General features: G+C 37.7%; 1 protein-coding gene across 5 annotated transcripts in view; it reads left to right on the top strand.

The window, feature by feature from the left end:
* LOC124102509 (probable E3 ubiquitin-protein ligase HERC6) overlaps positions 1–17,340 on the top strand; it is a 56,478-nt gene that overhangs the window by 12,535 nt on the left and 26,603 nt on the right. For all 5 annotated transcript variants that reach the window (XM_058583860.1, XM_046458850.2, XM_046458849.2 and 2 more), the window contains exons 6-13: positions 327–454; positions 1,753–1,889; positions 2,384–2,451; positions 7,020–7,141; positions 7,714–7,773; positions 10,636–10,729; positions 12,575–12,761; positions 16,648–16,811. In XM_058583860.1, coding sequence (XP_058439843.1) covers positions 327–454; positions 1,753–1,889; positions 2,384–2,451; positions 7,020–7,141; positions 7,714–7,773; positions 10,636–10,729; positions 12,575–12,761; positions 16,648–16,811 — 960 coding nt within the window. The remainder of the gene's footprint in view (positions 1–326; positions 455–1,752; positions 1,890–2,383; positions 2,452–7,019; positions 7,142–7,713; positions 7,774–10,635; positions 10,730–12,574; positions 12,762–16,647; positions 16,812–17,340) is intronic.

Genomic DNA, 17,340 nt, shown 5'->3' with positions numbered 1-17,340 from the left:
TAAATAAGTAAAATAAAGATATTGTGTCCATCTACAACTAAAAAAATATTTAAAAAAAGAAATAACAAAGGACCCTTTCCATATATGTAGAGATTATATTTTACATATAGTTCTCATACAAATTCTTTTTTTCTTCATTTTTTTTAATTAGAGCATTATGATTATATTTAGTATTTGGGTTCATTTTGACAAAGCAGTACATGCAAAAAAATTGATCTCAATCCCCATCATCCCCCTTTTTCCTTTTCCCCTATGATAATTAATCTAGAGGCTTTAATTACTTTTTTTTTAACATGAAATTTATCTGGTTCCTCCTTTTAAAACAGGATGGGCGGGTATTTACATTTGGAGACAACAGTCGCGGACAGCTAGGACACAGTACCACTGCCAAGTCAAGAGGCCCACAACTTGTGAAAAGAATTAACGGCTTAGTTTCACAGATAGATTGTGGAAGGTAATAGGCTGGTTTTATTTTAAGTATGGGTGGAAAATGTAATGTTTTATTCCTTAAAAACAACTCATAAAATCTCTTTTTTCGGGGGTGGGGGGGCGTGTACTATGGATTGAAACCAAGGGTGCTTAACCACTGAGCCACATCCCCAACGCTTTTTTTTTTTTTTAATTTTTAATTTTGAGACAGGATCTTGCTAAACTGCTTAGGGCCTTACTAACTTACTGAGGCTGGCCTTGAGCTTGTCATCCTCCTGTCTCAGCCTTCTAAGTTGCTGGGATTATAGAATAGTATCAAACTGTGAAACTCTAAAATATGGGAGTGCTTTCCCCAAACTTTCCCCCTTCCTGGTATTAGGGATTGATCTCAGGAGTGATCTACCACTGAGCTATATCCCTAGCTCTTTTTATCTCAAGCAAGTGTTTTGCTAAATTGCCCAAGGTGGGCTAGAATTTATGATCCTTCTCCCTCAGCCTTCCTAGTTGCCAGAGTTATAGGTGTGTGCCACTGGTTTGACTGTTTTTTTTTTATAGAGCATTTTATCCTGAAAATTTACCTTTTTTCAAATAGTTTAACTTACCAACTTTTTTCTTTTTTTTTCTTTTCTTTTTTTTTTAAAGAGAGAGAGAGAGAGACAGAGAGATAATTTTTTAATATTTATTTTTTAGTTATCGGCGGACACAACATCTTTGTTTGTATGTGGTGCTGAGGATCGAACCCGGGCCGCACGCATGCCAGGCGAGCGCGCTACCGCTTGAGCCACATCCCCAGCCCACCAACTTTTTTCTTAGACATTTAACTTATTTAATAAGAAATTATTAGAAGTCTGCTTCTAATAGAACACCTTACTAGAAACTGGGGGTGGTGGACTGCTTGATAACAAAATTGTGGTGCTTGTATGCTTGAGTTGTTAAGACAAAATCAGTCTCATGCTTGTAGAATATAATGAATATTTACATATGTATTCAGACTTTTGCATAACATAATTATGAGGGCATTTTTGAGTATTTAAATATCTAACCCAGTGCATTAAGAAAACAAAAATAAAAATATTTGATTTAAAGCACAAATGATAGAAACCATAGTAAAGAGTTATCAATAACATTTTATCTTTAATGTTGGAATAAATTAATACTTACCATCTGTTTAGCTACATCATCTGGTGCCCTCTAACACTGATGTTATGATAAGGAATCTAGGTACTTAGTAAAGGTAGTTCTAGAGTTTTGTATTAGAAAACACTATCCTTCTCAAAAACCATTAGAACCTTGGTCTTTGTTATCTTGTATTCTCTCTTGCAGTTATCACACCCTTGCATATGTCTATACCACTGGTCAAGTGGTATCTTTTGGTCATGGACCAGGTTGCACAAGCAACCCAACCCATTCAGAAGCCACAACAGAGAACTTTGACATGAGCTGCCTGATTTCTGCCAGTGGTATGAATTGTCCCACTGATTCATCATTCTGTTAATGCCACTAAAGAGGAAACAGTACTCAGCTTCCTTCAAAGGAGCCCATAGAGCTAAGCTTCCTTTAGTACTTTTATTGCAAATTTGTGCATTTCTTCTTTTGCAGTGATTCCTGGAGTAGTTGACAATACTTCCTAAAAATGAAGATAATACAAAGGAATTATCTTATAGATTATTTATGAGATAGATTACTTATCAGAATAATATACTTTTATATATTTAATCAAACCTTTTCTAAAGCACATGAACCTGGATTTATTATGCAAATACTTGGAAAGCCTAGTTTGTAATTAAAGTATGTATGATATTTAACCTTATCAAAATTAATTTTTTATGCTGCTTATACTTAAAATTCAGGGAAGTATATATTGCCCATAAATGAATTAATTTGGATTGGTTATATATCAGATTTATCTTTTACTGCTAACAACTCGAAGCATGGGTTTCTGACTTTCTTTTAGACCTTGTGGATAGTCACATCAAACACATTTTTGCTGGAACTCATGCCAACTTTGTGACAGTTCATCAGGTACCTAGTATACTTTCTGTTTCTTTTAAACTTTGCTTTTTCCTTTAGATTTCAGAGCAATATTTGAGGCATTGTATTATTCACATGTATTCAGATTTCTTACTAAAATAATAAGGTCTTTGGTTAGGATGCTTTTGAAAAAGTATTATGTCATTCTCATTTCCTCATTTGCCAAACTTTCTAGCAGATTTGACCTGCAAATTCAAATTTATTGCCTTTGTACTTTTTTGTTTGTTTGTTTGTTTGTTTTGGGAATCAAACACAGGGGTGCTTTACCATTGAGCTACATCCCCAGCTCTTTATATTTTTTATTTATTTCCTTGAGAAAGGGTCTCACTATGTTGCCCAGGCTATCCTCCTGTCTCAGCCTTCCAAGTCATTGGGATTACAAGTGTGCACACCATGCCCAGGCCTTTGTACTTTTTATTAGTAAAAATATTAGTGATGGTAATGGCAGTAATGACTAATTTTAATTGTAGTTATGTATCAGGCACCAACCAAATTCTTCTAAATGGATCAACATGTTTAATGCTCAGATAAAGTCAACTGTCAGGTCCAGTTGATATTATTTGCTCCATTTTATAGAAGAAAAAACTGAGTCAAAGAAAGAGCATTGAAGGCAGAGGGAACCACACATAGAAAGGTCCTGGGGCAATACTAAGTTTGGTATGTGTGACAAAGAAGGCCAGTGAGGCTAAAGATAATAAGAAAAAATGAAGAGTTGTATAAGATGAAGCCAGTTATATGAGAAGGTTTCATTTTGAAATGTCCTGTAGAGGTGATCCAAAGACTTAGATGTCAAAGCCGGAGCTCAGGGGGGATGTTGACAATGGAACACAATCATGGAAGCTATCAAACTGTTGATGGTATTTAAAGCCAGGGGCCCAGATGAAAAGTCACAGGGACTGTATCATCAATAACGACTACCAGAAAACATGTGCCTATTCTCTGTCCAGAAGAGAAGAGGAAACTGCAAGAAGCACTTGTCCAGAGCCCTAGTTCCTATTCCATGGATGTGAAATGCCCAGGATGTTATAAAAACCACCTTAGTCTTCAGCCATGTGCAAATGGCAGTTTTGTGTGTTAGCTATTCCACTGTCCACTGCCAACACATGGAAAGAAAAGCGAGGCTAACAGATGCTCCTTCAGGAAAAGGCATCATCTTGAATCAAGATGTGTTAGAAACCATCCCAATAAACACATTTGGAATTCAAAAGAAAAGGCCGGGCATGGTGGTAGGTGTCTGTTGCCACAGCCACTCAGGAGGCCGACAGGCAAGGATCACTAGAACCCAGGAGATCAAGACCAGGAACATAGCAAGACCCTGTCTCAAAAGAAAAAAAAGAGAGAGAGATCACCCAGCTAGAGAAGGCACAAAATCAAAGTGACTAATACTGTAAACATGACTGAGAGGTCAAGTAGGAGTGGCGCAGAGTTTATTTTTGCTCTGGTCCAACTGGGTTCCAGAGATAGGAGGAAACCTGACTGGGGTGGAATGGACACAGCATAGGAGGAGGGGAAATGAAAACAAAGATTCTGACAATTCTTCCTTTTTTAAAAAATTGATTTTTTGGTTATACATGACAATAGAATCCACTTTGACATAATTATGGAATATATCTTGTTCTAATCCAGTCCCTAGCACCTCTCCTTCCCCTTCCTGCCCCCCACAAGATTGTGACAATTCTGAGAAGCTTTGATATGAAGCAGAGTACAAAACTACGTCCAAGAAGCAGAATTCAGTGCAGAATTGAAGAATTTGAGCAGAAATAGTTATCTCATTGTAATAAGGAACAGTGCAGATGAGGGTAGGGCCATGGTGAGCAGGGGATAGTTCTTGCCTGGTCCCTTCACTTTTCTCACTGATGAACAAGGCAAGGTCCTCAAGTAAGTGCGAGAGAAACAAAGGCGTGTGCAGGCTTAGGAGGAAAAGGAAAGAGTGCAATATTTGTCTCAGAGACTGAGAAAATACACATTCTCCGAAATTACTAGACAATAGCAAATGCCCAAATGAAATCTGTGGTCCTAGACATCAAGTGCAGTCATTCAGCACAGTTGTGTAGTTGTCTGCAGTGGTATCAGGCTGCCTGGATTTGATTTTGGAGTAATTCAGACTTGAGGTTAACTATAGGTGGAATTTTTCTAGCTAAGTATGGTAGGAAAGAAACAAAAGAGAGAAGTGACTGGAGTGCTGAACCACAGAACCTCAGCTGGGTAAGGAAGACAGGAGGGTGGACAGTGAACTAAGGATAGGGTGGAAGAATGGGAGATCCCAGAGCATCAAGGAACCTGGGACCAGGTTTCACTCGAAAAGAAATTCATCAGAAAGATGGTTTGGGGGCCAGGGGGCCACGGGCGCATGCCTGTAATCCCAGCAGCTTGGGAGAGAGGCTGAGGCAGGAGGATCACAAGTTCAATGCCAGCCTCAGCAAAAGCAAGGTGCTAAGCAACTCAGTGAGACCCTATATCTAAATAAAATACAAAATAGGGCTTGGAATGTGTCCCTGAGTTCAATCCCTGGTACCCCCCACCAAAAGAAGAAGAAGAAGAAGAAGAAGAAGAAGAAGAAGAAGGAGGAGGAGGAAGAGGAGAAGGAGAAGGAGAAGAAACAAAGATGATATGTGATGGTCAAAAGAGAATATTTTCAATAGAAATTTCAAACATGGAGAGTAATTGATGATTACGAAGTCCAGCTTATCATTCATATATAGGCCCATGACTTTCACTAGAGTGAGTTTGTATCCCAGGAATTGTTTGGCAATGTCAGAAGACATTTTAGGTTGTCAAGACTGGAGGGGGGAGGTGTGTTTTGATGTAAAGAGCAGCTGCTACTGGCATCTAGTGGATAGGGGCTGGGAATGCTACTAAATATCCTACAATGGATAGGACTGCCCTTCATAATGAAGAATTATCTGAACCATAATGTCAGTTGTGTCAATTTAGAAACCCTGACCCAGGACATGGGTGGCTGAGGTGAAGCAGAGGAAAAGCATAGAGCTGAGATTAAGAATCAAGATGCCTATAATTCCAGCCACTCAGGAGGCTAAGGCAAAGAGGATCACAAGTTCAAAGCCAGCCTCAGCAATTTAGTGAGGCTGTGAGCAACTTAGCAAGCCCCTGTCTCTAAATAAAATATAAAAAAGGGCTCGGGATGTGGCTCGGTGGTTAAGCAGCCATGGGCTCAATCTCCAATACAAAAAAAGAAAAGAAGAAGAAACTAAGATGGAAGATAGATTGTGCTCATCAGTTTTGATACTGCCAAGCATGAGGACAGGAAGAGTGGCCACAGGAATGGTGATGGTGAGGAAACAGCAAAGTGCTCAAGTTTTCATGAAAGAAGGGAGTCTGATGCCACATACTTCAGAGGAGCTGAAGATTTCAAAACAGGAAAAAAAAAAAGTAGCATTAAGTGCCCATAGGGAGAAACTCATTATCCTAAGATTCCTGGGATGTGGGAGAAAATGATTTTCATCTTGATCAAATTACAGGAGTGACCCAAGACTCAGATCAAGAAACTGAAGGGAGGGGCTGGGGATGTAGCTCAATGGTAGGACAGGTGCTTGGCATGCAGGAGGTCTGGAGTTTTATCATAAGGAAAGCCCAGAGAAGTAGGTATAGTTATTCCATTTCTTTATTATGGCAAAATATATGTAACATTAAAGTTGTCATTTGAAACTTTTTTTTCCCTTAGTACTGGGGATTGATCCCAGGGCACTTTACCACTGAGTTACATCCCCACACCCCACAACCCGCTTTTTTTTTTCTTTTGAGACAGGGTCTCATTATGTTGCGGAGGGCCCTGCCAAGTTGCTGAGGCTGGCCTTGAACTTGCAATCCTCCTGCCTAGCCTCCAGAGTTGCTGGGATTACAGACATGCGCCACTATGCCTGGAAACCATTTTTAAATTTGCAGTTCATTGGCATTAATTATATTTACAATGTACAGCTATCACCACTATCCATCTTTTCATAACCCCAAATAAAAACTCTGTGTTAAATAATAATTTCTCATTCCCCCTCTCCTCAACCCTAGGCAACTTCCACTTTCTATCTTTATAAATTTGCCTAGACATTTCACATAAGCAGAATCATGCAGTATGTACAATATTTATTGTTTTTAATATCTCTTATTTTACTCAGCACATTTTCAGAGTTTTTCTAGAATGTCATTTTAAGACTGAATAATATTTCATTGCATGTATATTCCTCATTTTTTTAATCCATTCATCTGTTGGTAGACCCTGGGTTATTCCCGTCTTTTGGCTATTGTGAACAGTGCTGCAATGCATGTTGGTATACAAGTATCTGTTTTGGTTTGTTTTTAATTCTTTTGTCTTATCCCCCTAATCTTTTTTTTTTTTTTTTTAATGATGAAACTAAGGTTTTAGAATAAGCAAAGTCGCCCAGAAAAGGAAGTAGAACAGCTGGGCCAGTTTTACCATAGATCCTCCCACAGTGCCTGAGAGGGTAGAGCCTGTGGATCACGTGCACAGATGCTTTACTGTATTGTTTATTCCTCGGCAAGTGTGTGTGCTTTCCTGATCATCCTTGTTTTTTCCTTCCTGGGAGGATGCTAGTTCTACGAGCGTTTCCAAGAAAATCCTGCCAGAAATAAGCCGAATGAACCAGTCCCTGGCAGAAAAGTGGCTAGCAGTGAAGAGCGGAAGTAGTGAATATGAAGTGGCTAAAAGGTGACTGTGTCTGATTAAGTATAAACCAATTTCGTCTATTTCTGAAGTGCCTGTCATTTTGTTCTAGATACAAGAAAAAGCATTTGGCTTTATCATGAGCAAATTTGCATTTGACCATGCTTCTCTTCCACCACCTCTTAGTTTATGAATAGTCATTGATGTATTCTGTCACTCATCTTTTCTTCAGTATAAATAAGAGATATATGGAGAACGTATACTATCCCAGCCACCTCTCTAGGTAAATAAGATACAGGAATGGATCGAAAAAGCTCACCAAGCCTCCAGGAAGTTGAACTGTTTTAGGATCTTCTTCATTTATTCTCTGGAGCTGGAGTTTGGGTCTTCAGAATGAGGGATTTTATTCAATGTAGATGACTGGAAGAAATTAACTATAAAGGGTTTTGGCAGTATTCAGCAATGATAGGTACAAAGTACTGTACCTAGAATTTGGGAGACTTAAGAGAATAGTTTCATTAATGATTCCATGACATCTGTTATTTATTCAGACATAGGAAGACAGGAGGCTTGCTTCACAGTGTGTTTTGACTTAACCCCTGTTATTAATTTTCCAGTGAAATTGGAATGATATTTTCATCTCCTGCTTGTCTGACTGCGAGCTTTTTAAAGCAAAGGTAATACTTCTATGAGACTTACCTTCACTTAAAATACTCTGAAGTATTTTAAATGAAATGTGTAGAGTCAGATTAATGTGTGAATATTACTATCAATGCAGAGTTCAACATAGAGAACTCCAGAGGTTGTTAGTTATAGAATCCTTCCATTTCAGCAAGGAATCCTCTACTAGATCACTGTAAGTCATAATTAACATTGTTCACTTTTCTCCACACTGCTTTCCTTTTTATCCAATTGGAGGGAATGGTGTTTTTTCGGGATCTTTGTGTCCACCACTGATCAGCTAAAATCTAACATTGCCTTGGTACTTAGAAACTGAGAAATCACTTCGCGCTTAGCACTGTGTGGGACTAATAAAGAAAATAGATCTTATTTTGTTTTTAACTCATTGCTATGGAGAAAAATCTGATTTCTCTCTTATTTGGTTTAATACTTGGTCTGATTCCAGTAGTTTCAACAATTCCTTTAATGCTTACTATTTTAACTTTCTAGGTCTGCCCCTTCCTTGGAGGGCTCCTGGGTGGCACATGGGTATGTGAGGGAGGAGCTGGAGGGATAGCAGGTGTAAAGGGGTCTTAGGCTGCCCTCTGCTGCCTTGGAAGGCTGTTTCCCTGCTGATCTGCAGCTGGTGTAACTCATTCTGGTTTTTCTTCACCTGGTCAGGTCCTGTCCCTTCCTTAACATGGTTTCAAGTTGGCTCACTGGTTCAGAAGACATGTTTGATCCCTTTCTGGAAACTAGGCAGTCCTGACTTAACCCCTGTGCTTTTCCCTTACACAACCCCAGGCAGTTCCATTGGGTTTTTGTTGTTATTGTCATTTTGGGTTTTTTGGTTTTGTTTTTGTTTTTTTAAATATTTTTTATTTGTAGATGGACACAATACCTTATTTTGTTTATCTAGGGGTTTTTTTGTGTGTGTTATTTATTTTATGTGATGCTGGGCACCAAACCTAGTGCGTCATGCATGCTGGGCAAGCACTCTACCAGTGAGCTACATCACAGGCCAGTTCCATTCCAGCTGCATTCTAAGTAATTTGAGGGACTAGAAAGTATTGGGTCCTAACGATGTCATCAGGGAACTAGAGAAGCCCAGTATCTTTCTAGAATCCAAAAAGCATTCCTATTCATCTGTACTTATCCTAGCCAAAGGCAGAAGAGAAATCTAGACACCGCATCTCTTCTCCCCCTGACTGTCCTAGACAAGGTGTCCTTTTTCTTCTAGCCTCAGGCTCATGCTTACTGGATGTAGGAGAATCTTTTCCTACTCTAAGAAGATTGAAAAAGTTAGGCACAGTGGCAAACTTTTTTTGGTACTAGGGATTGAACTCAGGGGCACCTTACATCCCCACATCCTCACATCCCCAGCCCTCTTTATTTTTTGAGATAGGGTCTTACTACATTGCTTAGGTCTTGCTAAATTGCTGAGCCTTCTTCCTCAGCCTTCCTGGTTGCTGGGATTACAAGCCTGCACCCAAGCAGGGTGCTTGTGTTTTGTTAATCAGCTTTTTGTTGATTTAGTTCCTAGATGAGCCAAAGAGCCCACATAAGAACTGGGGTGGGGTGAGATAGATGGGCTCTTTTCCTCCCCTGTACTATCTTTCTAAAGCAGAAAAATATCTGAGCCCACACAGAGAGTGACATAAGTGACATACTTTTAAAATGCCAAAGGCTGCAAAGAAGAAAGTATTTTTAAGCAGGAAAAATTTACAATTAGAACTTGCATGTATATTCTAGCCCATGTGTGTATTAAATATATATATTCCGCCCCCTCCCTCACCACAACAACTAGAGGTTGAACCCAGAGTTGCTGTACTACTGAGCTATAACCCCAGCCCTTTTTTATATTTATTTTGAGACAGGATCTCACTAAGTTACCCAGGCAGTCCTCAAACTTGTGATCCTACTTCAGCTTCCCAAGTAGCTGGGGTATAGGCATTTGCTACCATGCCTAGCTCCTAATATTACTATTGATCTGTTAATCTAGAAAGCATGTTTCTTGATGATGCATCATTTTAAAAATAATATTAGACTTTTTGAATTTTGGCTCTTCAAACATCACCAAAACAACCTGTTGATAAGACACCACACCTGGACAGTCTTTCGTGTGGGAGCAGAGGACTGTGGGCTTGATGAGAATTGGGAAAATATACAAAGATCCTGGATAGATTTGAAATAGCAAGGCAAGGATTTTGAGATAAAGGAGTCAAAGAATCCTACAGCCACACTATTTGTTGATGCTTTCCTTTGAATCGTTAATGGTCTTTCCAGATTTTTCTATGAATTGTTAATGAATCTTCCAGGAAGTTTTCTGCGATAAACAATCAAGCCATTTCCCTGTAAAGTCACTATTACTTCATCAGTGCACTGCTAAGGAAAACAGTGGAATTGCAAAGTTGTGTAAATAGAAATGGAAATAATGCGGGATACTGGGTAGTTCTAGTTTTCAGTATGCAAACTAAGTGTGGGGGGTAGCCAGTTTCAGATCGCACACTCAACATAAAACCTTGCTAGAGTTGGAGATGCAGTTTAGTGGTTGAGTGCTTTCGTCACTTAAGTCCCTGTGTTCAATCCCCAGCACTGGGGGTGGGGGGGAACATCTTACTAATAGTGTAGCTCAAACTTGATGATGTAACTAATAAAGAGGTAGTAATGTGTTACTGTTTTTTAACAGAAAAATATAAAGTTTGTAAAATTAATTGTGTCAAGTAAGTTGATTATTTTGAAAGGAGGCAAGATAAAAGTTTATATTTTATATGTCATAGGTTTGTCATAGATATATTTCTTGTCAATACAACAAATAATAACATATGAAGTTTAGAAATATCCTTTTCCATCTTTTTATTTTAACATTCTATTTAAAGAGGAACTGAAGAAAGGATTACCATTTATGTGGACTTACAAATGGCAAGAGATATCTTCAAGAAGATAACAAAAAAGGAATGGATTTCTTCCATGGTAATAACCAATACTTATTTAAGAAATAGAAAATAGGATTTCTTTACAGGAATAAATGTGATTGCAGCTTAGTTTTGTGGGGAGCTAAGTCAGAGACTTGTTTTCATTATGATGTTACTATTTCTAGACACTGCATAAGGTGCTACCATTTATTTTCTTATTCAATCATAAAATATACAATGAACACAGTATTTCTATTTTGGTGTGTATGAGAAAAGCAAATGTTTGAGAGTCTCCAACATGATGCATGAGAAGAGCATTGGTTTGGGAAGCAGGGTAACCTTGTCCTGGACTGGCACGTTCTCTACTTTGAGATGAACCTTAAATATATTTGACATGAATCTATGCTACTGATTCATCCCTGCTTCTCTTTTACTCACATTTTCTTTACCTATAAATTCATTTCATCTTTAAGGTAAACTACTTTATGATTCTAGGTTGAATAGGGAGACAACTTTTCCTCTGTCAATTTGGGTTCTGGTGTGTGTGGGACAAGGGGCTGCAAATTATCAATAGGCAGGTAATCAGGATGTCTTAGTACTTTGGGACAACTGCGAGAGAATACCATAGTACCATAGTCTGGGGCTGGGGGTGTGTAGCTCAGGTGTAGAGTGCTTCCCTAGCATGATGAGGGAGGTGAATATATAGAATTTTCCTGACAATGGTAGATTTTTGGTCATACAGATCTGGGTATGGAACCTTGATTTGTTACTAATTGAATGATTTTCTTCCTCTACTTTGAATTAACTGAGTCTCTCCCCCATCTGTAAAAATAAGGTTAAAAAATAAATAAAAGAGAAAGCTACCCTACACAGTCTAATAAGATTTACGTGAGATCACCTGACACATAGTGAGAACTTAATTAATGTTTAACAAATATAAAAATCATACATGGACTGGGGATGTGGCTCAGTTGTAGAGTGCTTGCTTGCCTGCATGCATGAGGCCCTGAATTTGATCTCCAGCACCACACACAAACACACACACACACACACAAATACAATTTATTCCCACTAATATACGTTATTATGTATGTTCTATCTTTACTGTTGTTGGTACTGGGAATGGATCCCATGGGTGTTCCACCATTAAGCTACATTCTCTGCCTTTTCTATTTGTTGAGACAAGGTTTCACTTAGTTGCCCCTGTGGGCCTCAAACTTGGGATCCTTCTGCCTCAGCCTCCTGAGTAACTAGGATTAGATGCATGGGCCACCACATCTGGCTATCTACCTTAAAAGCTAACCTCTGGGTACAATACATAATATAAAAAAATCAAAGCTATTTTTGCTCTGAAAATTTTATACTGATATATGAAGGGGGTAAAGGAAGGAAGAAATGGATTTTGAGTGTGTGTGCATATGTTGTGTAACAGCTTCACATTCCATATCAGTGTGATCTATATATACAATATTGCTTTTTTTTAAGACAGGGTCTCACTATGTACCTAGGTTGGTCTTGAAATGGTGGGCTCAAGTGATCCTCCCAAATCAGCCTCCCAGTAGCTGCAACTACAGGCACGCCTCTATATCCAGCTTATAATATTGCTTTTGGAGGGCTCTGTATTAGTTTTGAAGTCCCAATTCACTCAGTATGACCATGCATAGGTAGTTTCACGTTATTTCCTTCATGTTCCCTGATATAAAATGGGAAGATGACTCTCACAAGTACTGCCTCAGGGGCATTTGAAATGTAAGGAATAATGGAGTTTCATCAGTAGATTTCAGAAAGAGTAAATGGTTGTTCCAATGGAACTTGGTAGAATGAAACCCCTGGTCCCAGAGCTTATTGTCACAACACTGTATCTAATACCAGGGCCTTGTCTCTGATCCTATTTCAACCATAGATGACTACAAGTCTCCGGGATAATCTACTACGAGCTCTCCCATGCCATTCTCCACACCAGGAAGCTTTATCAGTTTTTCTCCTGCTTCCAGAATGCCCTGTGATGCAAGATTCTCAGAATCAGAGCCTGGTGGTTTCATTTGCAGAGGCTGTTTGTAAAATGAGTAACCAGTCTTTACAAGTCCTGAGTAAGTTTTATGTCACTTTTTGTATACACTCAATGGAGAGTCACTGTCTGAAAAGTTGTAACAAATTTTGGATAGAAGATTTCAAAATATACACATATTTGAGTATATGGTATGTGAATTATTGCAAAGATTAACCTAAAGCTATTATAACCATTACTCTTATCATTAAAAGCAAATGTAGTCCTTAGACTTGGACATGGCTTTGACATCAGAATTTGATATCTATAGTGTCTAATCAAGATAAATCCATGCATTAAAACTTTTCATTCATATTGTTTTGAAACATTAGATATTTTGACCAGAGGTGATTAAAAGCTTTGATATTATTGTTTATGTTATTCAATATCATGGAATGTCTTTTTACAATTTTAAGCTGATGTTGAAGGCCTCAAGCATAAAATGTACAAAGGTTGTGTACACTGAAATATAAGCCACCTAGTTCCCCTCCTAGAAGGTGATTAGTTTCTTATGTACACTTCAAAAGATATTCTATGCATATAAACATATAAAAAATTCTTTATTGTTACTATTTTTTAAATAAGGACTTAGCCCCCATTATACTTTAGTTATCGCTGTACTATCTCCCCAGAACTTTTACTTCTTGTTTTGAGACAGGGTCTCGCTAAACTGCCCAGGCTGGTCTCCAACTTGAAGTACTCTGCCTCAGCCTTCTGAATTACCAAAATTACAGGCATGTGCCTCCACACCCTGCTCTCTTCTTTTAAGAGAAGGAAACCATTCTTCTTTGGCAACTTACTTTTTCCTACTTATCAGTACATCATAGAGATTATTCCATTATGGGGCCTATAGAATTGCTTCATTCTATTGGCTGGCTGTATTAGTCAACTTTTCATCATAACACAATACCTAAGGCAGGCTACTTATGAAGAAAAGAGGTGTATTTATATTATACTTTTGAAGGTTCAAGAATGGGATCCTGGTATCAGCTGAGCTCTAATGAGAACACTCTTGGCTGTTCACCTTATGGCAGACGGCAATTTCAGGAGCACATATTAGAGCAAATGATCACATCTTGATACACAAAGTTTGGAAGGGACCATGCCTAGGCTTTCATACCAACCCTCTTGCAAGAATTACCTGGGGTTACATGAGAACTACCTTAACACCTTCCAAAGGTAACCCTCCCGCCCCCTGACCTCTCACTAGGCCCTATCTTTAAAAAATCCAACCACCTCAACATTGCCACAAATGGAACCCAAGCTTCCATCACATGGACCACTGGGGGACAAATCTCATCCAAACAGTAAGACTGACTGAAGAGTGTTCTTCTGGCAGATGTATTATGTATGGTTTTTTCTACTCTTTTGCAATTATAACAGTGCTAACATGCATTTCTTTTTAAATATGTAAACTTACACATTCAGCAAAATTTTATGGAAGTTAAATACAGGATTAAATTGTATATACATGTTTATTTTGAGAAATTTTTCAAATTTTTCAGATCCATCATGAAGAGGTCAGGGCCATGATGTCACTCACCTTTCAGTGGCCACTGTTTTCACTGTTGTTTATGTAAATTGCAACCTTGGGATTGATTAACAAGGCAGGCTTGACAAGATGATGTACCAATGCAAACTTCATCAACAAATAACAACCACATATTTTTTAGAGGGGTCAGCAAACTTGATCTTTGCCATTCTGAAAGAAAAATCTCTTAATTTAAATCTGAATTTTTATTAAGAATGAGACTATGCTAGTTTTCTTATAGCTCAGATCCATTTGTGTGTCATATACTGTGAACTAATGGTTATTCCCTCTTAGCCCCTTTTTTCTTAATTGCTTATTAATATTTTTCTTTTACCATAGAAGCCTTTCAGGTATTAAAGGACAATTAATTCTTTATTAACAAAATTAATTGAAAGTATTTTTTCCCCTTAAGGTATTTTTTTTCTTTTACTTTATGGTATTTTTGCTATGTAAATTATTTTTTAATTTTCATGTAGCCTGCTATAATAGTAACATTTTCTTTTTATAATTTCTGGGCTTGAGGATTTTCTAGCTTTGCAAAAATCCTACCTCAGTCTGAAATTTTTAAAAATTTTTATGCTCCTACTATAATTTTTATTTTTTTGGAAGTAGAGATTGAACCCAGGGGCACTTAACCACTGAGCCACCTCCCTGTACCTTTTTAAAATTTTTTATTTTGAGACAGGGTCACCTTCCTTAACTGAGGGCCTCATTCATTTGCTAAGGCTGAATTTGAATTTGTGATCCTCCTGCCTCAGCCTCCCGAGCTGCTAGGATTACAGGCATCACTACCATGCCTGGCTTATTTCTTTAAATATATTTTTATCTTAAGTATCACAAAATAATTGTACAAATTTATAGGATACAGTATGATATTTCTTTTTTTATTTTTATTTCTGGTAGTGGGGATTGAACCTAGGGGTACTTTACCACTGAGCTACATCCACAGTCCTTTTTATTTTTTCATTTTGAGGCAGGGTCTCACTAAGTTGCTGAGGCTGTCCTCAAACTTGTGATGTTCCTACCTCAGACTCCTGAGTTTCTCAGATTGTAGGCCTGTGCATCTGTGCCCAACACAGTTGCCATATCAGTGTAGTTAAACAATGTGTAATAAATGATCAGATCAGAGTAACTGATCACCCCAGACAGTTATCCCTTCTTTGTGTTAGGATCATTCCGTTTCTCTCTACTAGCTATTTTGAAACATTTTAAATTAATCTTTGTCAACTGTAGTTATCCTCTTGTGCTTTACAACATTAGAAGTTATTCCTCCTATCCAGCTGTACCTCTGTACCAGTTAACCATCCTTTCTCCATCACCCCTCCCCCCACACACCTCCTGGGCTCTGGTAACCACTGTTCTATTCATTATTTCTATGAGATCATCTTTTTAGTTTCCACATGTAAGTGGCAATGGTGTGTTTGTCTTTCTGTGCCTGATTTATTGCTTAATGTCCTCCAGCTCTATCCATGTTGCTGCAAATGGCAGAATTTCATTCTTTCCTAACTATAATTTTTATTATTTAATTTTTAATGTTTAATTAATTTTTAATGTTTAAATTTTTGATTGTTATGGAGTTTGTCTTGGTTCATTTTTTTTCCTAGATCAGTTTTCAATTGTCCCTATGCATTTATTAAATGATCTGTTTCATTCTCACTAATATGCAGTGCCACTTTTATCATAAACTAAAATCTTCCATGTATTTGAGTCCTTTTTTGGAATTTCTATTCTGATGTATTGATCTGCTATACATGCATCTGTGTAATACTGTTTTAATTACATAAGCTTGGTAATTTATTTTACTATTTGAGAATTTTCTGAGAATTGTCCTTGAAAGGTACCAAAATCCAGGTTTCACTCTCAGTAATATTAAGACATAGTTATTGGCTATCTTAAAAATCTCCATATGTGGTTCATAAAATCTAAAAACATAGATAATACTATTTTATTTTTTTATAGATTAAAAATGACCTCGAGGGCTGGGGATATGGCTCAGTGGTAGAGTGTGTGCTTAATATATGCAAGGTCCTGGGTTCAATCCCCAGCACCACCCCACAAAAAAATTGATATAAAAATGACCTTTGATAAACACTTGTGTTTATTCACTTATGTACTTTTTTAGATTTCAAGAATGACACTTTGAAAATCATGTAGTCAATGTAAATATGAACCACCAACAAATTTCTTCAAATCCTGAGTTTGAATTTCTAATTCTAAGGATACTTAATCAGAAGATCTTTTTCCCTCACATTTGTAGATATCCTTAGAAAAGATATTTTATGGGTTATGCCCTTGGTAATAGAAAATATTATCTATTAAAGAACCCTAGTAGAAACTGAGGGATTTGGAAATTGAGAGGAAGACCATATTTATCATGGTCGATTTTTACACCCCTCAGGAAAGTGTTGGGCATTGTCAGAAGCATCTTCTCTGAACACACTGGTCCAGATGCTTAAAACACCTATTGCCTCTCAACTGCGTTTTCCCATGATGTTGATGATAGTGGAGCAGAGTCATTTAAATTTTAAAGCTCTTCTGGGAACTATGAAAGAAGTACATAAGGTAAGGGTCATCTAAAGGAATGTATATACTAATAACAACCCCTTGGGTATATAAGAAGCTTTTGAAACTGGTTTGCCAGAAGAGTGAGGGAAAGTTTGGAGATGTAGACTAGCAGAGCCCTAGAATGTTGTAAATGGAACTTAACAGACAATTCTGCTGTTAGCCAAAAAGACCAGAACACTGATAGGAATGTAGATATTAAAGACTGTGCTCATGAATCTCATAATATAGTCTATTTCTAAGAGTCTCCATAGTCTTTAACAGTTCCAATATTGCTCAAAAGTCTAAATCCAAAAGATTCTTCTGAGACTCAAGGCAAATTCTTAGCTGTGAAATCTTGCAAAAATGAAAAAACAAGTTACATAATCTGTGTCATTCTCTATTGGTACTTATTTCCTATGTTAGATAGCTTTTGGTAACTGTGACAAAAATACCTGAGGGGTGAAAAAACATAAAGGAGGAAAGATTTATTTTGGCTCACTGTTTCAGAGGATTCAAGACATGATTGGCTGGCTCCATGGCTCTGGGC

Source organism: Marmota monax, unplaced genomic scaffold (assembly GCF_021218885.2).
Source record: "Marmota monax isolate L192 unplaced genomic scaffold, Marmota_monax_Labrador192_F-V1.1 WCK01_AAM20220418_F8-fsc00002, whole genome shotgun sequence".
In the NCBI taxonomy this organism is placed as follows: domain Eukaryota; kingdom Metazoa; phylum Chordata; class Mammalia; order Rodentia; family Sciuridae; genus Marmota; species Marmota monax.
The sequence above is the reverse complement of the archived record's forward strand: the minus strand, read 5'-3'. Positions and strand labels throughout refer to the sequence as shown.